This window comes from Suricata suricatta, chromosome 3 (assembly GCF_006229205.1).
Source record: "Suricata suricatta isolate VVHF042 chromosome 3, meerkat_22Aug2017_6uvM2_HiC, whole genome shotgun sequence".
NCBI lineage: Eukaryota > Metazoa > Chordata > Mammalia > Carnivora > Herpestidae > Suricata > Suricata suricatta.
Window position 1 is genome coordinate 64,749,230 of NC_043702.1, and position 24,499 is coordinate 64,773,728.

At 37.4% G+C, this 24,499-nt stretch overlaps 1 protein-coding gene across 1 annotated transcript in view; it reads left to right on the top strand.

The window, feature by feature from the left end:
• Nucleotides 1-24,499, top strand: part of COBLL1 (cordon-bleu WH2 repeat protein like 1) — a 66,463-nt gene that overhangs the window by 22,279 nt on the left and 19,685 nt on the right. Inside the window, exons 6-9 of the mRNA XM_029933314.1 lie at nt 3,095-3,192; nt 3,304-3,540; nt 20,716-20,869; nt 22,789-22,908. Of these exons, the coding sequence (XP_029789174.1) occupies nt 3,095-3,192; nt 3,304-3,540; nt 20,716-20,869; nt 22,789-22,908 (609 nt within the window). The remainder of the gene's footprint in view (nt 1-3,094; nt 3,193-3,303; nt 3,541-20,715; nt 20,870-22,788; nt 22,909-24,499) is intronic.

The following is a 24,499-nucleotide window of genomic DNA, read 5'->3' on the forward strand; positions in this document are numbered from 1 at the left end:
ATCTACAAGATCAACCCAAATGTTCTAAATGCCTCTGCCTCCTAATTTTGTCTGATATTATCAGAAATCTTAGAACTTTGTATGCAGTTACTTAGAGTCTCTCTTCTGGAAACAGGAAACTGCAGTGTTTAAGTTGTTTTTCTAAGTAAGCTCAAGCCCTTGTGTTTCTTAGTGTTAAATGCTGACTTACGTTGATCTCTGCCATAGAGCTGTAAGTAAAGACTTAGGTTAACTAGTATGAAGGGTGACAGGGTGGCTGGAAATTGCTTTACGAAACATATATGAAATAATTTGGTTATATTGATTGCACCATACCACTGTGTGAATTTTCTATCTACTGTTCCATCCCAATTTAATTGTATATCTACATTCAGTTAGCAGAAAAGTCCATCTTAAAATGAAATAGCATTTCCAAAAACAAAAGAAAGAGGAAAAGTCAAAGGTATCATGTATATCTTTGAATAGATACTAGAATCAGTTCTACCATTTAATTAATGCCTGTGTGTCTTGGTGCAAGTCATTCATATTCATTGGTCAGGGCCTCAGATGTATAGTGAGGCAATATTACTTGCTTCCATTTCTTTACATTCAGAATGTATGGGCTCGAATGATAATTTGTGATACTACCTCATTGGATTGTTCTAGGAAAGAAATTAAGCATGTGAAAAATCTGTAACTGTAAAGTGCTATCCACTCAGTATTAGTATTGTCAGTAAACTCATTGTACAGAGCATACTGCTTATTAATGTTTAAAGCATTAGATGTATGAAGTTTTAATTTGAGAAATAGAATTCTCCTTCAATGTGTTATTGAGGCATATTGCATTAATATATTTATTGTCATTAACTAACACTGCTTTCTTGGAGTAACCCCTATTTTGTCATAATTTATTAATTTTTAAACATCTTTTTAAAAAAATTTTTAACGTTTATTTTGGGGGAGAGAGAGACAGAGTGCATGCAGGGGAGGGGCAGAGAGAGAGAGAGAGGGAGACACAGAGTCTGAAGAAGGCTCCAGGATCTGAGCTGTGTGCCCAGAGCCTGATGTGGGGCTCAAATCACTAACCATGAGATCATGACCTGAGCCAAACTCGGATGCTCAACTGACTGAGCCACCCAGATACCCCTTGAAACATTTCTTTTAAATAAAAAGACTATACATTCAGTCCTAAGAAAGAGGTATGTATTTAAGATGTAAGTGTATTTAAGACTATAAATTTACTCTTAAGTTTGTGTTAGACTGTTTCAATATATAGTACTTTGTTTCAAATGTCACTGAAATTAAATTATGATTTACTGTAAAATACATAGGTGCTCCAGTACCCAAACAGTAGAAATGTTTTTAAAGTTCTCCCTCTTCTTTTAAATTTGCCATTTGTTTGTTGAAGAAACCAGGCCTTCTGTTTTATTGAGTTTCCCACATTCAGAATTTTGCTGATTGCATCCTGCAGTGCCATTTAACGTGTGTCTTGATCATCTATATTTCCCGTACATTGATTATTAAACCTAGAGACTTGATCAGATTTGGGTGAGATATTTTCAGCAAGAATACTTCATAGGTGGTATTATGTACCTTCATTAGCATTAATTGTATATTGCAATTGTATGTAAGAGCAAGCTACATTGATGTATGTATCCTTGCACCCAATGTGGGACTCAAACTCATGACCATAATATCAAGAGTCACTTGCTCTACTGAGTAAGCCAGCCAGGTGCTCTGCAAGTTACCTTTTTTATGTTAGTTATCAATAATCATTGCTTAAATCTTGATTAGGAGTTGGGAAATAATTATAATCTGCAAATATTATTTTAATTCTTAATTGAGATATTTATAAAACAGCAAATTTCCCCAGGTCAGCTTCTCTGCCTGTGTGGAATTCATTCAGAAGAGGCAGGATTCTTTTCCTTCATCAGTTTTTAACCTAACAGACTGGATCCTTAGCAGTTCCCAAAGGTAAACAGTGAGGATAAGTTATTTTTTCAGTATCACTATGACTGCATGGAATTAAACATATGCAAAATGTTTCAATTTATTGAGCTGTTCTTATGATGCCCAAATTGTCCTGACTTTGGTCAGTAGACCATATTGGATTGCTTCCTGTGCCCTTTTAAAATGACCCCCTTTGATTCTGATTTCTGTCTACTATCACTAGATATTCCAGAATAATCTTTACAATCCTTGATGTCACAAAGAATCAACCATTTTTATGCAGCTGTGGTCCCCTTCTAGTGGGAAATGGTATTTAGAGACTATCAGGGCCAGGGTTCCTCAGCACGACTGGATTTGTCATTGTTTGTAAGGCTTTTAAGTTGACATTAGGAAATACTTTTTGGAAAAATGGAATGTTAATATGCAATCATGAGGTTTGACATTTGTCATTTTGATTAAAATGTGGTTTCTTAATTTTGGCACTACTGACATTTGGGCCTGGAGAATCGTTTGTTGTTGGGGGGCTGCCCTGTGCATTGTGTGTTCAGCAGCATCTCTGGGTTCTACCCAGTAGATGCCAGTAGCATGTTCTCCTGCCCTACCCTCAGTTGTAACAACTGAAATTGTCCCCAGACATTGTCCAGTGTTCTTGGGGAGTGGGGAGTGGGGAAAATTGCCCCCTCATTGAGAACCATCAGATTAAAGAAATCATGTTTTGAAACACTGAAAAAAGTACTACTTCTAATGAATCCTGTTTTGGAGAATAAAGTATTTCATAACTTTATCTGAGACAAGATAAAAATTCAAACTGTGATAGCAACTTCATAACTCATTTAATTCAAAGTGTCCATTTTACTTCCGAAACGTTGGCAGTTGTGCATAGAACGCAGATTGAGTCACAAAGAATTGAGTTTATGTCCTAGCTCTGTCATTTCTTGATTGTTGGCCCCAAGTATGTCTGTTTCTCTAGTCTTCAGATTGCTCTGCTCTGAAATAGGAACAATAATACTATATGTACATGTTGCTTTGAAAATTAAATAAGATATAAGGCACCTAGCATAGTCAATCATAATTAGTAGCTTTTATCACTCGGTAAGTTTTCAAGGGAAAACTTGGAGGTGAACATACAACCCCATGTACAAAAGATGCTTTTCTTCAATTTTAGAATCCTGCCAAATATCACAAAACCTAGACATTATGAAGGAGAAAGACAATAAAGGGTTTTTCAGCTTTTTTCAACGCAGTAAGAAAAAGCGGGAACAGGTAAACATTTTCTTATGTAATGTTTTCTAAGATTCTTCTCATCTGTTTTTTAATTGCATGTGCTTTTTATCTTGAAATAACTCATAGATTTGCCTTCTCATTCTTTGCCAGACTGCAAGCGCTCCTGCAACCCCTCTCGTAAGCAAGCATCGGCCAACGTTTACGAGGTCCAATACCATTTCCAAGCCATACATTTCAAATACTCTGCCGTCGGATGCACCCAAGAAGAGGCGTGCTCCCCTGCCTCCAATGCCAGGGTCTCAGAGCGCCCCCCAGGACCTCGCTCACATCCAGGAGAGAGCAGCTGCTTGTGTAGTGAAATCCTTGAGTGTGGATGAAACAGATAAGGTATGTAATTTTGCTTTGTTTTGTATTTTTTGGGGGGAGGAACCATCTATTTTTCCTCTTACTTGTTCTTTTCCACCTAGTCTGCTAATAAGGTTAATAACAGTTACTAATAGGTAATAAGATAAATAACATGTTATTAATAACCTTGGCACTGGGAAGAGACAATACTGTTCTATGATGCCTTAAAGAATAAATGTGTCAATTTTAAGAAGCTTTCATATTCAAACAAATAAATCATCCATAAACTTTCAAGTCCTACCTAAGACTCAACCAGAGGTGCTTGTTTGTTACATGTATTGGGAATGCAGATACTTATTTTTGAACTTTTTTTTTTAATAGCAACAAAACCTTTATGTTGCTGGCATTCATGGGTTTGTAACTAGATATATCTTCTTGACCTGACTCTGGGATTCTCATAGGGAAATCCTGACACTTTGTTGGTACCCAGATACTCTATAGTTAAAAAAAAGAAGTGTGTCTTTTTTATATAGAATATATCGCAATTACTTTTCTATACTCTTATGTTCAAAGCATTGTTCTAGGTGTGTCTCTGCTTCCGTTTATTCCCACATTTTCTTGAAGTATGTGGTTTTGTGGAAATCCTTTTGCAAACTACTTTTCATGGCTATAAAATATGTACATACCTTGCTTTATTCATGTGGACTATAAATGACGTTTTAAGCAAAGGAGATTGAACATGAGACTGTATACTTTGTTGCTTGTAATCAGACAAATGGTTTAAGTAACTTTGAGAGCAAATTTTATTTTGAGGTATTTGAGACACTGAGAAGTTTTCCAGTATCTACTGAAGATTTTATTTCCCCTTGGAAGTTTAGTAAACTCAGTGCTTAAGTAAATTAACTCCTCCCAAACAACTAACACGCATTTCTATGCTTTCTTAACTTAAAATTTTTTAACCATAGTTTTTCATTGTAGTTAATAAACTATTATGTGCCTTTAGAACGTAAATAGCAATCAAGGTAGAAATGAAGAAGAAAATGTTTAAACTCAGTAGCTATTTAGAAAATCATCTCTTAGGCTATCTTCTTATTTCTACAAAGATTGTCTTATCTAATGTCTGTGGTATAAAATATGCACCTTACAAATCAGGAGGACAGTTATTTTTTCAAATGATAGAATCATTTGCTGCAAAGTTTTCCAAAGTAACTACTTCGTAACTGGGTGAAGTGTTACAGAAGAGGTGATTCTTGGGTTCAGGATTAACATCTGTGTGGGTGTGCCTTAGTCAGGCAAGAGGAACCATTTCAAAGACGTGGGAATGTGAAGACGATGGCCTGCCCGGGCATGAACAAGAAGCAGAGATGAAACCTAGTGAGATAAACAGAGGCTAAGTCAGTGTCCCCAAAGACTTATTTTGCGGCTGTAACTCCTTTGCATTTCTTCATAGTAAGTTACTTAGAGGTAGCACTTTTAGGATTGTTTAAAAATTTTAATTATCATAGAACTATACTACAAGGGTGTAAATTATTATACTTTAGAGGAGTTACCAAAGTCTGTCTTTTTCTTGATGCAGAAATAAATCTTTGCCCCTGCTCACAAATCTTTATTCCAGATGACCTCACCCATTCCCCTCCAGTAAACTTCCTTGCACTTGGGTCCTGAAAAGGTCTACATTGTCCTTCTAATAGTCCGTCTCTTAAATTCTAGACTGTGCTTCTGGTGGCCTTACCAAAAGCCATTTCTTTTGATTCTCACCCTCTGGTCTATGACCAGTTGATGATCCCGTGTTAAGTAATCTTTTTTTTTTCTTTCTTTTTTTGGTTATGTTGCCTTTGGCAAACTGGACATCTTTATATAATTTTCTAATTATTTTTTCTTTTGATCTGGACATCTGGGCAGTTCTTTGATGTATTGTTCAGTATGACCCCGAATTATTTGTTTCTCCCTAGAGAAACTGAAGAACTACTTTTTATTTATTCATTACAAGAATTCTTAACAATTAAGCTGTGGTTTGGGGGCTGTGTGTGCACACACACTCATGCCTTTCTAGGCACCTCAGCATTTATTTCCTTTACTTCGTCGCCATATTTGATGTGCTAAATCACCCAGTGGTCTTGATTATTTTTCCTCTTTTTCTTGGTCCTGATTTTCTTTTTATATTTCACCTCTCTTTTTATTTCTTACCACCACTTCCTTTACCCATTTTCTAAATTTGGAGGTACTTGAAATATGGTCTTAACCTATATTAACTGCACTCTTTCCGAGAAAATGTGTTCTTTGTTGAGTTCTCAATTGTACTGATTACAATAGTATCTCCACAAAAGATATATCCAAGTCAAGGATCTAGAGATAAGATCATGGTGGACTTAGGCTGAGCCTAATTCCTATGACTTGTGTTCTTGTAAGAGTGGAGACAGGCACAGAGACAGAAAAAGGAGAAGGTCATGTGATAATGCAGGTCAAGAGTGCAGTTTTGTTGCCATAAGCCAAGGAAAGCGAGGAGCTGGATCTGGAAGAGGCAAGGAAGGATTCCCTCCTTGTACTTTCAGAGAGACATGGCCCTGCCAACAGTGTGGTTTCAGACTTCTAGCTTCTAGAACTGTGAAGGAATACATTTCTGTTGTTTTAAGCCCCTCAGTCATGGTGAATTGTTACAGCAGCCCTGGGAAACGAATACATCAACTGTGATTCCAATCCCAGTACTTTATTCCAGCTGCAGGCTAAACTCACTGTTGCCTGTTTACTCACCACTACTTAGAAATCAGCATATTGGAGATCAAGCTTGTTTTTGTTCCCCCAGATTTAAAACCTCGGGATCATTGTTGATGGGTTTTTTTCCCTTTTCTTTTCACATCCAATTAGTGTCCTTCATTCAGTCTTCCTTCCTTATCTTTCCTTGCCCCTTTCTTTCATTCCTTCTGCTGAAGTCATGTCATAGAAAAATCCAGGGTGCAGGGGTGCCTGGGTGGTACGACTTCAGCTCAGGTCATGATCTCCTGGTTCACAGGTTCAAACCCCGTGTTGGGCTCTTTGCTAACTCAGAGCCTGGAGCCTACTTCGGATTCTGTGTCTCCCTTTCTCTCTGCCCCTCCTCTCCTCATGCTTTGTCTCTCTCTTTCTTGAAAATAGTTAAACACTAAAAAATTTATTTAAAAAGAGCGAGAAATCCAGAGTGCAGAATAAGGAGAAGACCAGTACTTTAACATGTCTTCCTAGCTCAGAAACTTTGATAACTGGCTGTTATTTTCTAGGCATTCAAGGCCCTCTACAAACCAAGCACAAATTTGGTACAAGGGGCACTTCTACAGTTTCAGTTTTTTGGAGCATAATGGATAGAGAAAATTACAAGATATTAAAGTGTACATTGTGATGATTTGAAAAACATATACATTGTGAAAGAATTTCTACCATCCAGTTAACACATCCATCACCTCATGTATTTTTTTTGATAAGAACATTTAAATTCTGTTCTCTTAGTGAATTTTGATTATATCATACAGTATTATCAACTATAGTCACCATTATTTACATTAGATCCTCAGACCTTATTCATCTTATAGTTGAAAGTTTGTCCCCTTTACCAACCTCTCCTGATTTTTTTCTTAGCCCCTGGCAACCTTTTTTTACTTTCTATTTCTGTGAGCTGACTTTCTTAGGTTCCCCATATAAATGTTATCATGCATTGTTTATCTTTCTCTCTCTTGCTTATTTCACTTAATATAATGCCCTGAAGGTCCGTCTGTGTTGTTGCAAATGACAATACTTCCTTCTTTCCCTGGCTGACTAATACTCCATTGTACGTAGGTACCGCATGTCTATTCATCCTATGTGGACATATTGTTCCCATATTAGGACCATTGCGAATAATGCTGCAATAAACATGAGAGTACAGGTATATTGTTGATACCATTTTCATTTTTATTAGATCTCTATGCAGAAATGGGATTGCTGGATCATACGCTCATCCTATTTTTAATTATTTGAGGAACCTCCATACTGTCTTCCATAGTGACTGTGCCATTTTACTTTCCCACCACGAGTGCACAAGGATTCCCTTTTCTCCACATTCTTACCAGCACAAATCTCTTCTTGATGATAGCCATTTTAGGAGAGATGAGGTGACACCTCATTGTTGTTTCGAGTTGTGCTTCCCTGATGATGGGTGATGTTGAGCGCCTTTTCATGTACCTGTTGGCCATGTGTATAGTTTCCTCAGGACAATGTGTATTCAGTTCCTCTGTCCACTTTCAAATTGCACCACTTATTGTTTTTGCAATTGAGTTGTGTGAGTTTTTATATATTTTGGATATTAACCCCACATCAGATATTTGGTTTAGAAACATTTTTTCCTTTTCCATAGGTTGCCTTTTCACTGTGTCAATGGTTTCCTTTGCCTTGCAGAAGTGCAATTTTGTTTTGAAACTTTTAATTCCTCATCATTTCCAGTATGCTTTTAACTCTAACCATAAGATTTGACTCATTACTTGTGCAGAAGCCTATTTCCTATCCTTTCAGAATAGTGAGCTGTCTTCTTCATTCCTATTTATCCATTCAAGTTACACCTGCGGTTTCACTTACTTCATGGAGGATTTTCTAAAGATTCCAGCAGAGTGATCTTACTTTCTCTGCATTTGTCTCTCATGTGAATTTTTATTTTGTTTTAATTTGTATATATGTGTAGGTAGTATATTCAAATTTAAAAACATTAAAAAAAAAAAAAAAAGAAAGTGATAGCAGGCATGGGGAAAGAATTACTTTCAACTCCCGGAAGAATTTTGGATATATTCTTATCCTGTAATTTTTATTTTTCAGGAGTCAGAATAAACCACAAGGGTGCGCTGTTTAACAGATCTGTAATGTTCTCATTCTTACACTTTTTTTCCCCCCAAAGCATCCTTTAATAAAGTAGAAAGAAAATATTGGAAATAGTTATCTTCTATTAGAAATAGCAAATGCTTATCTTTTGCCAGTGAAGTGCAAGAAAATAGAGCTAGGGAGATTAAAAAAAACAGTAATGCATGACAAAGTGATTTATAATTAACAGTTTTATTCATTTTGAGCTTTCACTTCTCGTTAGCCTTCTTTTAAGTAGTTACTGATCTTATGTTTGCTGTAGACAAGCTTATGGATAAATCAGTCTACTTGTAGCTTGGAAGAAGTTGGTTCATCATCTCTATTTTATGTTTTTGGCTGTCAGCATTTAATAATTTGTCTCATTTCTCTAAGGCATTTCTCAATATTGGCAAATTAAAATATTGGATAGTGATTTTGGAGCTTAAACTGAAACTCTTCACATAAAAGGCTGTTGATCTTCTAAGCTAATTTTGGCAACTGATTGTACAGTTTCCAAAGAGGATTCAATGAAGATCCAAGTTATTAAAATAATTTAACCTAACCTATTTCTTGGAATATTTTTTGCAACTAAAATTATTTTGTCCACCTGAAGAATATATCTTAAAGAATACAGTTTACTGTCATTGCTACAGTGTGTTTTTTCATGTCTCTAAATTTCTTTGTATTCTTATGCATTTCAAACTTTGTGTCATTTTCCTTATAAAAGGTGAACATACTGTCTTCTGGGGCACCTGGGTGGCTTAGTGGGTTAAGCGTCCTGCTTTGGCTCAGATCATGATCTCACAATTTGTGGGTTCGAGCCCCGCGTCGGGCTCTGTGCTGACACCTAGCTCGGAGCCTGGAGCCTGCTTCAGATTCTGTGTCTCCCTCTCTCTCTGACCTTCCCCTGCTCGCACTGTCTCTCTCTGTCTCTCAAAAATAAATAAAAAGCATTAAAAATTTAAAAAACCATACTCTCTTCTATGGAAATTTCATTTGCAGAAAAATACTATCCTATTAGAAATTTTCGAGCAGTTTTTCTGAATTCTTTTTGAATATTTTGTGAATATGATCCTGCCTAAAGATTTGAAAGGCCATTTTTGCAACATATGTAATGGTAGGCTCCTGCTGTTTACCTAAATCATATCTCATGTATTACTGTATAAATGTGTATAGTTCTTTACAATAAGATTAGAAGTATGTAGTTATTTACATAGATTGTCATTTCACATATGACAAAAGTTAGAAATACAATGACATTGACTTAAACTGAAAATGACTTACAATCCTGGGATTGACAGTAAGTTCAAGGGTGGCTGGGTGGCTCAGTCAGTTAAGCATCTGACTTGTGATTTCGGCTCAGGTCATGATCTCATGGTTCATGAGTTTGAACCCTGCATCAGGCTCTCCGCTGGCAGCATGGAGCCTACTTAGGATTCTCTTTCCCCCTCTCTCTCTGCTCCTCTTCCTCTCACACTCTCAGTCTCACTCTCAAATAAACTTTACAGAAAACCAGTATCTGCACCATGTTTGCTGACCAAGTTCCTGTATGAGCATACTTAATAAAATCTGTAGCCAAAGGATGTCCTAATATTAATGACAAATTAGCCTTCTAACAAGTAGTTTACATTTGAAGAAGGGGGTGCCATTTGTGGATGACCTTGGCCCACAGAAGCCACAGAAACTTTTGGAGAATTCTTTATTTTTACACATTTGGTATGGTTTTACTCTTTGGAGTTAATGTGTACACTGCAGTAAGGCAGCTTTTCCCAACCTACCAGAATGGCATGTCATTTTCTTTAGGATATTGGCTTTTGGCTGGAAACACAATAAGGAATTATGATTGAACTGTTCATTTGGTCCTGTTTTGCGTTCTGATGCAGTCAAACACTCAGATATTGAGAAATGGAAATACTTTGCCATCCAGTGTTATGCAACTGAAATTTAATACTGAGAGTGTTCATTTTTTTAACAGATGATTTGTTTTTAAAAAATGTTTGCCAGTCATCTTCTGGTCAATTTTACCTTGCAATATTTATCATGGCTTATAAGTAGGTAAGATGACAGATTATCATGTTTATAAAATGTGTAAATGTATATTTGGTCGGTTTCACTTAATGAATTTTAAAAAATTTTTTAATGTTTATTTATTTTTGAGAGAGAGACAAAGACAGCATGAGTGGGGGAGGAACAGAGAGAGAGAGAGGGAGACACAGAATCTGAAGCAGGCTTCGGGGTCTGAGCTTTCAGCACAGAACCTGATGTGGGGCCTAAACTCACAAACAGTGAGATCATGACCTGAGCATAAGTCAGAGGCTTAACTGAGCCACCCCGGCGCCCCCTCACTTAATGAGTTTCAATCCTAGTTGTTTTATGCAGACTCACTAAGGTTGTAACAGAGCACGTACTTGTTATCTTTAAGAAATACATCTTTTTGTTATTTTCTCCAGGTTATCATGCAACATTTGATTTTCCCCGCCACTTTCCACTTGTATGTATCATATAGAAAGAGAACCACACACACAGTTCTACAATTGCCTAGGAACAGTGGTTGCCATGGCATTTTTAGTTTGATATACGGGATACAGCTGTCTGTATTTCCAAAAATATGACTTGTTTCATTCAGTAGAGACATGCACCAGTGCGATATAATTGAATATAATCTGTTTCCCTTTCTAAGGCTTTCCCATACATAAATATACTTTGTCTTGGTAGTTTTAATCAGATTTTCAAAGGGTCATAATTACAATAGCAAAATTAATGACTAATGCTTATGTAGCATTTAGTAACGTTTCAGACCAGGTACTAAAGCACATTACTCATTTTCGAAAATCCTCTGAGCCATTACTTTCTAAGTTTCTACCAGCTTTACCTCTGACCCAAATGTAAATAACTGTGCTCATTATAAAGTTGTTAAAATTTAAAGAATAATACTATTCAAAGAACAATGGGTCCTTTATGGAATTAGTGTGAATTTCTCTCCCTTACCTAACAGTACACAAAAGTTGTGTCTCTCTGAAGTGCATACTGAATTAATAAAATATTTAAAATAATCACTGTCAGGATAATCTTTTTTTTACAAGTTCTTGTCGTATGCAGCTTACTTAGACTTTCTACCACTGTGATGTTTGTGATCTCATGGGGAAGAAAATGCCTTTCTCTGTTACCAGAGACCAGGGCAGAGAGAAGCAGGCCACTTTTTTGGAACCATGGTGGTAAAACAGCGGGGTCACAATGCCTGCCTGCCGTCTTGGCTCTCTTTCTGGGATGAACTGAGTTGATCCCAGTTAGCTTCTCTGATTGCTGCTTTACCTTGGTGGGCGCCCTGAACTCGGTTACGCGTTTACTACTCTCCTACCCTGCCCTGCACACTCTTCTTTGTTCTCATCACTGACCATGGAGAACCTTGATTACCACCACCCTCTGTCTTTTTAACTTTATCCTGAGGTCCAGTTTCTCCTGATTCATCTTCTCTTTCTTCATCTGAGATGTATTACTGAGTTAGGCCCTCCTCTTTGGACATTTAAGAAATGTCATTTGTAAGGGATTACCGCTAATAAGGCTTGGTTATATGATATCTCAAAGTATTAGAGGGCTGAAGAAATAAAAGCACAGGTTGCCTCAGGGAGAGAAATTGAAAAACTTTGCAAGGTTATAAGCCAGTTTGTAAAATGTGTGTGTGTGTGTGTGTTAATTTTAATTTTATTTTTTCTGCTCTGCATTGGAGAAGAGCTGGAAAGTTAATCTGTTGTGGCAGAAGAAGCCCCTGTCTGGTTTGACAGACAGTCTTGGATCTACCAGTAGGTCTTTTATATTCTTTGTTGTCACTTTTCTCATTGTCTTCTTTGTCTTCTACCTTGAAGAAGAAGCCATTGAACTTTGTGGCTTGGCTTTTCCTCTGTACAAAAAGATTTTGGGACTAAATTTCCAAAAGTCTCTTCCAACTCCAGTCTAATCAAATTATTCTTTTGTTGTCTTTTAAAATTGGCCTTTAATAGATGAAAGTGCTTCGTTATGTGGATTTTTGGTTTGATTAATGTTAACCATATAGTGATGGCTAGTCTCCTACTTTACTTCTCTGAGGATTTTTTAAAACCCTAAAGGACAATAACAAGACATGAAATGACATCTTTCTCCTTGAACTCTTGACTATAACACAAAAGTCAACACAAGCGATTTGGGCCTCAATAAAAAGAGATAGAGGACACAAAGTTTTAGGAAGATATGCTCAGGCTAATGCATTTGTTAGCCAGAAGATGTAGATGTTATTATTGAATAATGCTGAGTTTAAATCCAGACCATTTTGAGAGAAATACACCGGCAAGTTTGGCCACTCCGAATCCTCTTAAGGGATTGTAATTCTAGTAAGCAAACAAGATACAAGTTACAAGCAGTCATGGTATTTAGACACCTCTAAGTGAATCCAGCTCTAATCTCCTTACTTGCTGTCATAGAATTTCTGTCGGCAAATTGGTGGGAACACCCTAAAAATTGGCAGAATAGATGACTGTTTACAAGGTGTGGGTTGAAGAGCGCGGGGCCCTAACACTACCACCGTATTTCTCCTTACCCTAAATACAGCAGCCGGGTACTTGGCATATCACCTCTATTTCTTACACCCCTTCACTGACAGGATTTTTCTTCATCTAAGGTGACCGAAACAGGCTAAGACTTTTAGTGCTAGCATGATTCATGGGTTCCAGCCCCACATGGCTCTGCGCTAAAGTGTGTGGAACATGCTTGGGATTCTACCTCTCACTTGTTCTTTCTGCCCCTCCTCTGCACACACTCCTCTCAAAAACACCTAAAAAAAATTAATAAAACTTCACAAGAAAGAAATGGGCATATATGCCTTCATCCAATACAAGTAAAAAAATGCACTCATGTGAATAAAAGCATAAAGGTATCTGTAAAATAGTGGACAGCAAAACTTCGATGATGTGATTTACAGGTGTTGGGATTTACACTAATTTTTCTTTTTTTTCTCATCAATGAATGCACTGTTTGCATCTTATGAGATTGTGCTAATTTTATGATGAAGTCAGCAATAATACTGAATTCATTGTGATTAAAAAAACATTACAGCTTCACTTATTTCGCAAATTCATTTCGATACCTCATACTCTGTATTACATATATTATAATTATATGTTTGGAAGTTTAAGAAAACTGATCTGTTGTTTAAGTTGTAAAATTATTTTAGGAAAAGTTACTCCAACAAGAGTTAAGATTTCAAACTTTATGTAAAAGTTCAGTCATTGGGATATAATTCATAGTAAATTAAATTTGTAATTTGTAATTAATTTGTCACTTTAGAAGGAGAGAAAAAAAGTAAGAGTTTTTAAAACAGTTTCAAAGGATAGCTTAGGTTTTCTTCTCTAACCCATCCTTCTCTACTTGTAGAAATCAACAGAAATAAAAACCCAACAGCTTCTAATAGAAACATTTAACAGTGTCCTTGAAGTTGGGCCACTGTATTTCCATCCTTTGATTCAAAAACTTGTCTTATTTCTCTACATATATGCTTTCCTGTAAGTCTTTTATACAGAATATGTTGATTTCAGTGATCCACATCTTAAAATTCACCTCTGATTAGTAAATGATCTAATAACTTGTACTGAGCTCGTCCTCAGCAAATATATTGAATGCCATTCAATTCTATTTTCTTCAGCTAAATTTAGTTCCATTTTGAACCAGTAAATCCTGATCTGGGTGTGAATTCTGAGGGATTAAGTATCTGGCATAGTTTTCAGCTTGACCTTGCCACTTTTGCTAGTGTGTTCTGTTTCTCCATGCAGGATTTTCTTTTTCACAGACTGTAAAACTCAGTGATGTGCATTCCTGCCAGGGATGTAGTTTTCCCTAATAGCAAACAGACTTAGGGACTGTAACTAAAGTAAATAATTGAACATCTCTAATTATTAACCAAAGCATTTTCCCCCAGTAAGTAGAAACCTCTCTGTATTCTTGTTTTGTAAACCCTTTGGATTTAAATATAGCTTAATCTCAACCTCTTTTAAAAAATTTCAGTCCTAATTTGATGAAAGAGAGTGCATCTTGGTGCTGAAAGCTAATGACCATTCTAAACAGTTCTTCAACTTTAATTATTTACATTAAGTTTATGAAATATTCACATTTACATATTATTATACATATTCATAATACCCATTACCAAACATTAACTAATTGGTGTTAAGCATGGAGCTTTTATTAAATTCCTTTAAGGTAGGATAGAGTTGCCTGAGGTGACTTAGAGGTGGAATTTTTACACACAATGAATTAAACACAATAGGTTTGGCTTATGCAAGTTCCTGAATCCTGGGCCCTCTTGGCATTTGAAGGTTGATTATAATGCAGACAGACTCTAATAGGACTCTTCACCACCACAGATACTGCCTACAAAATACACAAATCTTAGAGTAAGTGTCTCCTTTTATCCATAATTTTCACTCCAACTCTACATTAGAACTATTCTTTGCTTATTTTATTTACAGATCACATTCACATCCTTTAAAATAGACAAGCTGCATGCATTATTAGCTAATATTTATGGAGGTACTGTATACTAAGCACTATACTGTTTTCACACTTGTCATTTCACTTAAGCATCCAGGTCCTGCTGAAGTGTACATGCTGTTACGTTTCCCACTTTGTAGATGAGGAGACTGAAGGTTGCAGAGACACTAGGTGGCCATGCAGCCCGGTTGAAGCCCTGACCTGGTCTCTAAAGCTCATTTGTTTCGTAACCATTACTCTAGGCCGCCTTCCAACTTGCAAACCCTCTGGAAGCCTCTCTCCAGTTAGACACAAATTCACACTCAAAAAGACTGGGCTCAAGCCTGACTAATGCAAGGGTAGAACAGTCAGGTGCATTCTCCTGAAGGTCACAGGAAACCTAGGGCCGAAGAGCACTGCTGGTTAAACACTGATGGCCTTCCTTGCCTTTTTCCCTTCTTTTTTTTTTTTTAAAGCATTTTATTATTTTTATTTATTTATTTTTAATGTTCCAGGTTTCTATTTAAATTCCGGTTAGTTAACATGTAGGGTAATACTAGTTTCAGCAGTAGAATTTAGTGATTCATCACTTAATATATAACACCCAGTGTTTATCACAAGGGCCCTCCTTAATGCCCATCACCAAGTTAGTCCATCCAGCAACCCTCAGTTCTCTTTGTTTGAGAGTCTCTCTTATGGTTTGCCTCTCTCTCTCTCTCTCTCTCTCTTTTTTCCCCTGTATTCATCTGTTTTGTTTGTTAAATTGCACACAGGAGTGAAATCATATGGTATTTGGCTTTCTCTGATTGACTTATTTCACTTAGCATAAGAGACTTTAGCTCCATCCACATTGTTGCAAATGGCAAGGTTTCATTCTTTTTGGTGGCTGAGTAATATTCTTGTGTGTGTGTATGTGTGTGCACACCACATTTTCTTTATCCATTGGTCAGTCTATGGACATTTGGGCTTTTTGCATAATTTGGCTATTTTTGATAATGCTACCTTAAACCTCAGGGTTCATGTGTCCCTTTGAATCAGTATTTTTGTATCCTTTGGGTAAAAACCTTAGCAGTACAACTGCTGGGTCATGGGGTACTTGTATTTTTAACTTTTTGCAGAACCTCCACGCTGTTTTCCATAGTGGCTGCACCAGTTTGCATTCCCACCAACAGTATGAGAGGGTTCACCTTTCTCCATATCCTTGCCAACTTCTGTGTGTTGTTAATTTAAGCCATTCTGACAGGTGTGAGGTGGTATCTCATTGTGTTTTTGATTTGTATTTCCCTGATGATGAGTGATGTTGAGCATCTTTTCAAGTGTCTATTAGCCATCTGGATGTCTTCTTTGGAAAAATGCCTATTCATGTCTTCTTCCTATTTCTTACCTGGATTATTTGGTTTTTTGGTGTTGAGTTTTAAGTTCTTTATAGATTTTGGCTACTAATCGTTTATCGGACATGTCATTTGCAAATACCTTGTCCCATTTTGAATGTTGCCTTTTAATTTTGTTGATGGTTTCCTTTGCTGTGCAGAAGCTTTTTATCTTGATAAACTCCCAGTAGTTCATTTTTGCTTTTGCTTCCCTAGCATTGTATATGGGAAATCATGTTGTGTTTATGTAAGTAGTTGTGATGGGTTAGTGAGTCTTTCTACCCGTATCATTCTTGGGTTAGGAGCCTCTCTACTCTCATGTGCTAGCTGTGTGTATCCTACCACATCCCTCAGCACATGCCACTTTTCTTGGTTTTCAGGAGCACCCAGGTCATCTGACTTATGCCCCTTCTTTTCTGGCATGCTTTTACCCAAGAGAAGATGCTTACAGTAAATACAGAACATCCTTTCCTCAAGGCCTGGGGGTTCCTCCATTTTGGCGTTTGTGATGTTTTATTTAATACAAAATAACTGCAAGTTTGATTTTTATTCTCTTACCCTTTCTTAGCTGATTGAAATTATTTTCTAACAGTCTTAAAAAATAAAAGAGGGGAGAGCTCTTGCATCTCTGTATTAAAAGACAAGAAATATATATTAAACTATTTCCTTGAACACTAACACTAGTATTATTGTACCTCAGGACAAACTTATATTTCTGTCATTGTTGCTAATTATCTAAACTTGGGCCATATTACATAATGTGTTAAATTTATATTTCTATCATAAATTTAATAAGTTTGAGCCATTCATTATAATAAAGAATCAAAGTAAAAAATCTATAGGACAGAAACAGTTACGGCAGGTCACCTACACCTACCTGGGACCACGCAGTGACCATTACACTGTTTTTCTTAACGTCCTCCTCTTAGTCTTTGGTCCAACTGCAGCTCTCTAAAAATGTATGTCCTCCTCTTCTCATGTTGTACAAAATAGGGTAAAGGGAGTTACGTTCTATGGGGTAAAGTTACAAAATCTGTGCTCCTTTAAGATGTTCATGGCTTTGCCCCTCTTTTCCCTTAACTGTCTTTATGAAGACTATCAAAACATTTTTAATGTTTGTAAAACTGAAATCTATATACTTTGACTAATTTTAAGTTCTTTGTCCATAGAAATATAGATATCCTATATAAAAACGAAGTTAGCTTATTCTTAGACCTCTAGGGACATAAATCAAATATATGCATCTGTTTTTATCTTTGAGTTATGGATAGGCTCATATAGATTTGTGTATATAAATTCTTCCCTTTCTCATTTCTATACTGTCTACATTACTGTGAGCAAAACTTAAGAGCTCTAACTCCCAAACGGATACTGTCATCTGAGAAAGTCATGACTGATTCCAGTCATGACTGCTCTTATCAGGTAATAGGAAAGACCAGTAAATGACCGCGATTGGGAATCTGGCCTCAAGGGGAACACGGGTTTGTACCCTAGACCTCATGAAAGCAATCAAAGCATGAGAAATAAGTTTTCAGCATGGAAATAGGAGGAAAAGCAAATGCTGCCCCAACTCTGTGCACTCAGCAATTATGTATTGACCACTTACTGTGTTTTTGGCGTTAAGCTCGGTCTGTGAGAGTAAGAAGGCATGCCTTAATAGGGCTTTCTAGAATTAAATTCATCAGAGAAATAAAATGACATATTCTCTACTGCTTTTGATTTTTATATCACTATTTTGAAAAGTGAAATGGCACATTGTTTTAGGAGAATTTTGGACCTTTTTCCTAAAGACTCCTAAATTGGTTAATATTACTATAAGATAGCAAATGAAAGTTTCTGAACACAGAGATATATCCTCAATCAATAAGAAGGAAACTTTATATTCTACTCAAAATGATATTTAAATACTGCTTATCCAGCTGTATTATATAATGCATTTCTTTCTCAGCTCTCGAATACCAAGGATCCTCCTCCTGATGCTTTTCAGAAGTCCAAGCTGCATTCAAGGATCAGTCCTCACATCTGCTCTGGAGGGAGCAGGGGATGAGGGATGGCCCTAAGATTTAATCAGAATTGGCTTTATTGACTGGATCAATCTGAGTTTGGGTGGCGGGCTTTAACTCTTTCCTTGCTGGATTGTGGAGAGGTCTGAAACGTTCTGGAGGAAGGACCAGGGTATGGAGGGGAGCGGAGGTCGGTGGCTGCAGCTGGTATGGAGGAGGTTTAATGGTTTGACCACAGTCAGGTTAGCCAGGGGCCATTCTGTGCACTCCCTTGTTAAGAGCTGTTAACCTCGGACATGTGTTCCATCAGGTGCCTGCCACTGTGGACCTAACTGTGTTCTGTCCCTGTGAGAGGACTCCCTTTTAGTACCTAGCACAACTGACATGATGACAACCGACTCAAACGTTTCTTTTTTCTTTCTTCTCTGACAGCCATATTATGAAATACAAAATAGTAAAATTTGCTACATTTTCCTTGGTGTGCCACAGGCATAAAGATGAAAGGCATCTAATGAACTCGTTCCCTTCTGTTAGGTGCACTTGCATTGTCTAAAGATTGGAATGGCTCAGGCTTTACATGCTTTAAAGGCTCTTATTTACAAATGGAAATGACAGTATTTCATTCCTTCATTCACTCAACAAATATGTATTGAGAGACTTCTATGGGCCAGATGTTCTGCATATATGGCAGTGAGCAAAACAGAAAGAAAATCCCTCCTCTTACACTCAACTCTAGTGGAAGCAAGCAATAAACAAGGTGAATAAGGCAACTAGCTGGTATGTTGAGAGCTACTAAATGCTGATCATAAAGATCAAGCTGGGAAAAGGGATAAATATAGGGGGAGGATCTCATTGAAAAGCTGGCATTTGAGAAATAACCTGAAGAAAATGAGGACATAGTACGGCATCTAGTCATCAGAAGAGCATTGCAGGCACAGGGAACAGCCAGGGCAGCCGCCCAAGGTGGGGACACTCCCGCACACTTGAGCAGCGTGAAGGCCAGTGTGTCTGCAGGGGCATGAGTCATTCCACCTGTAGAGGTGAAGGTAGCCAAAGAGATCTAAGGGCCAGGTGGTTCACCACCTTAGAAGTCATCACAAGGACTTTGGCCCTTCTGTGCCAACTGGGAAAACATTACTTGGTCTTGAACAGTGACCTAATCGAACTCAAGTTTTAATATGATCCTTTTGCTGGTATGTTGGGAAAGGACTGTAGGGAAGCCATATGGAAGCAGAGTCCCGATGGGGGGTTCTTGACGATAATTCAGACTATGTGGTGGCAGTCAAACTGGATGAACCAACAGGATGGACTTCATGTGGAGTGTGAGAGGGAGGGATGCGGATGACTCCAAAGTTACTGGCCTGAATAGCTGGAGGAATGACTTGCTCTTTATTAAAACAGAGACTGTGAGAACAGGATTATTTTTGACAGGACAGTGGAAAAGAGGGATTATCAGGATCTCAGTTCTAGACATGCCATGTTTGAAATCACCTTAGACATTAAGTGCAGATCAGATAGAGGTCCAGGATGGAGATGTAAGTTTGGACTTAATTGGCATATGAATAATACATAAATTCAAGGGAATTGAGGAGATTACCAATAGAGTGAACCCAGAGGCTGAAGAAAATGTATCCAAGGCCTGAGATGAAAAAGAACTCTAAAGGAAGGCAGAGTGTTGGGATCTATGCAAAACAGGAATGTAGTAATCTGGAATTAAGAAAAAGAGGATTGTAAGAGGGTGATCAACTTTGTTGAATGCTAACACGTCAAATAAATGAGTTCTAAGAATTAACCACTAGTTTAGTCGTGGTGGAGGTCCTTGATGACTTTGATGGGAATGGTTTTAATGGATCCAAAGTCGGAAATACCTGGTTGGTGTCTCCTGGTTGGGAGACAGAAATTGGAGACAAAAAACTATGAGCCGCTCTTTTAAGCAGGTTAGTTGGAAAGAGTGAGATGATGTGGCAGTGAGCCAGGAGGCACCCGGCAGCCTGCTAAGGCAGAACTGACTGTCTTAGGGTCTGCTGACAGTCACATGCTGTGAGTGTGAGCCTCAGCCACTGGCTGTGTAGAGAGTCGGTGACCTCAAATGACCTTGCCTTGGGTAGACATAAATTTTTGAGATGTTTATCATTAATACATTAGTACTAGAAAAAAATGGATTAATCAAGCCAGCTATTTTAATGTACAGATATTCTTTCCTTTTTAGCTCTTACTTTATATCCAATATTTTCTTTGTATTTTTCTTTGGAAGCTACTTTTTAACTATTATGCTTCTGAGTACTCCACATCATAATTGGTGGTTTGTATGCCCTCCCAACCGAGCCTGTTTCTTGAGAAGGACCATAGTTTATTTTACTTTACGTACCCGTCTCCTAGCTCTGCTTCTGGCACATGGCAGATGCTCTATAACGTTTCTTGAATGTGATGCATTTGACATAAAGGCCAATGTCTTCCTGAAGTTTGCTGTTAATTTCTAAATAGAGATTGTGTCTGGTCCTTTTGTTTCCCAGAGTCCCTGTGGAGCAGGCATAGTGAGGACCGGCTCACTGCAGCTCAGTAGTACATCTGTTGGCAATTCATCTTTGAAAAGGACAAAGCGAAAAGCACCTTCCCCACCCTCCAAAATGCCCCTGCATCAAAGTGATGACACCGATCATGTGACTGGTAACGTTGCTTTTCCTGTTAACATTACATGTGTGTTGGGTCTTGTTTAACACAGACAGGAAAGTGATATAGGTTATAAATCAGGTCTTTTTGTTAAAAGAGAATACTTAAACATAGGCTTTTAATAAATTTTGATAATATTTAGATAGTCCCTGATTATTCTTACTTAACTACCTTTTTAAAATCTGCAAGATCACAGGATAAAATGAAAAAAACTTGCACAGCTCCCTGATCCTAAAATTGAGCATGCGAGCCCTTGTGCATCTGTTCAGAAGGACACGCTCATCCCAGGGCTGACTACTGGTAGGAGGTGTTAGCTGTATCAAAGCTGGGTAGAGAAATGGCTTCTAACAAAGTTAGGGCTCTCTCTTCCTAAATTATAGAAAAATAATAATGAACTTAACCTTCTAAGGACTTGTTCCATTTGTGAGTGTGAGTGTGTGTAAGGGGTGCTGCTTCTGTCCTGAGTCCTGCAGGCGGACGTGCGGTTCCTCCAGACAGTGCCGAGGAAGCCAGCTCCCCCAAGGGGCCGTCCAGCCCAGGGAGGGCACCGTTGGCCCAGTCATGTGGTCCTGACAAAGATCTTTCGTGACAGCGGAGGAAGGAATCTAGTTATAAACTCTGTGAAAGAGAGGCAGGTGCTTTGACTCTACTTCCCAAATATTATATTAGGAAGTGAAAACTTTTCCACCCTGGGCTGAGTATGAAACTGGCAGAACTCAAGACTCAGTTCTGTAATGAGACCTTAAGAACTCTCCTTATGCAAGAGACCTGGCAGGGGACCATGGGGAGAGGAAGGGGGAAAGAGAGCGGGGAAGAGCGAGGGACACAGATCAAGGGAGACTACTGCATACTGGAGACGATCCATGGACTGAAGGGGGAGGGGGTGATGGTCATGGTGGGGGCACTTGTGGGGAGAAGCACTGGGTGTTATATGGAAACTAATTTGACAATAAACTATTATAAAAAAAAAAAGAACTCTCCTTATGCGGTGTCAGGTTACCATTTATCAATGTCCTTCCCAAAACAAATGACACATTTTAGTTAGGAATATACTTTAGCGTGTTCAGAAGAAAACTGACACCAAAGTATAAAGTACCATTCTTTACACAACTGTCCTAGTTGTGAATTCGACATATACATGATGTCATCATTTAGTGGTAAAAAATTTGTCATCATGAAATATTATATGGTCTCATTTTGGATTCCCCAAATAAATGAAATGCCAGTAAAAATAAAATAATTAGATTTAGCACTATTTCCTAATATTTTAATAATAGCTATTTAGTAGCTATAAGAATTTATAAGAATAAATATAATAATTCTTAAAGTTAGATACAAATGAATATGACAGATTAATTTCTAACCAAAAATAGAATATTATTGCTAGTACTTTAGCATGGGGATAATTTTATAGGTAAGAAAATTACTCAGTATAACCCTAATTTTTATAATTAATATTCATAAACACTAGAAAAACTAAGGCACACCCAAATTCTCCTAAATCATTAATCCTTAGCTTACTTTTAGGAATTTGAGGTTTTGACAGATGTAAGAATTCTCCTGTCCTCTGTGATTAAAAATATTATCATTATATAACTAATCATGATTTTTCTTAAGTCCTACCCTGAATAATATCAATGATACTGTTTTGTTCCATTAAGGAAATGTATTAATATCAGATTACATAAGTGAAATGAGAAGATTCAGAAGTATTAGAAAAAATATGTGAATGCTATTCAGACTTTGCTTGATCTTTCTCTTTGTCTTTTTTTTTTTTTTCCTAGTTATCTCTTCTTGATTAATGCACGGATAATTGTGAGCTAACAAATCTGATTTCTTCGAAATGCTTCTCGTTGTCTGCTTGCCTTAATTCTGTTGTCTAAGTGCCATTTCCACAGATTTTGCTTCTTTGGCAGAAGCCGCCCTTGGCCCCGGGCTCTCCAGTCATGAACAGTGCCCTGTGCCCAAACTGCCGGAAGAAGCCCCTCTCTCGGAGTGCCTTGGATCGCCCGAGGCGGCCGCAGCGGCTCTGACACGTAGGTGGCCAGGCCTTCCCGCTTGGCGCTTTGTTTAACGCAGAGTCGGATGTCACCAACGACAAATTTGGTTACTTGGTCATTCCGTGTATAAAAATGTCTCAAAGAAATAGTAGTTTCCCCTTTTCACTTGAAATTCTATTACAGGTTTAGAGTTTGATGTTTTCCCTGACCATAGAGATGAATAATGCAGGGTGTAAGATGAATAAAATAAGTGGCTTTGGGAGATTCCAGCTTTTCTGCTATTTGGCTCTCTGCTTTTTTGACAAAACTCTTTAAACGCTGTTGTTTTCAATGTGTAACTGTATGAACATAAAAGAATATATACATTTTTTTCTTTCTTGAACTACTCTTGTTATCCAGGCATGGCTTATTTTCTGTAGTATTGCTTTTGACTGGGATTTTTAAAGTAAACTATTGGAGTTATTGTTATCAGATGGCAAAAATTTATAGTTTTAGGTAATATTTGAATTTCATCACAAATAATTTTGTTTAATTTTTATAAACTCAGAATGGGTCCTTATTTAAAATTAATATATTATCACATACTGCTTATAGTCATTGCAGAATTGTGTGGCCAGTTTGGAAAATACTTTGGCAGGTTTTTAAAAATAAAATTTAAACACTGGTTTTCTATATAACCCAGAAATCCCACTCCTAGGTATTTTCCAAGAAAAATGAAAACCTTTCTGCTCACAAAAACATACATGTGAATTATTGTGGGATTTTTATTCATAATTGCCAAAAATGAGCTAGATGTTGTATGAGTTCATTATTAGGACACTCTTGCAAGGGCAAAGCTCTAGGGGGATAATAGCTGCCAGGGTCTAGGGTTGTGGGAGGGGATGGCGGATTTTGGATGTGATGGACTTGTTCTGTGTCTTGATTGTGGTGCTGGTCCCTCAACCATATATCTATATATAACTATATGGTATTTTCATTATCAAAATGAAGCATTCCAAAATGGATCACCAAAACCATGAATTTTACTGAAGGTAAATTGTATCTCATTTTCTAAAAAAGAAAGAAAACTACTCTGGCAGCAGCTGCATTAGTGTCTGACAAAGTGAGCATTTTTTGAATGAGTGAATAAAAAAAAAAGTAGTTCACGTGAATGGATGTAATATGACTTTATTTTAGCAAAGGAGATAATTTGTTTATTTTGCCATTTCAATCATTTCCCAGGAAAAATATGCAAAGTATCTCAAAAGTCTCAGTGAAATTATAAGCTTTAATAATTTTTTAAGATTTATTTATTTTTTGAGAGAGACAGACAGTGTGAGTAGGGGAGGGGCAGAGAGAGGGGGAGGGAGAGTCTCAAGCAGGCTCCACTCTGTCAGCACAGAGGCAAGGCTCAAATCCACATGGCCCCACATGACCTGAACTGAAACCAAGGGTCAGATGCTTAACTGATTGAGCCACCCAGGTGCATCTATAAGCTTTAATAATTTAAAAGTAAAATGCTACAAACTTAACAAAAATGTCTTGTGAAAGCTTAGTATTTAAATTTCATTTACACATATTACATTTTGTGAATTTTAAAGAATTTTTGAAATGTATATTTTGTTTCAGTTTTGCTTTCTTTAGAGGG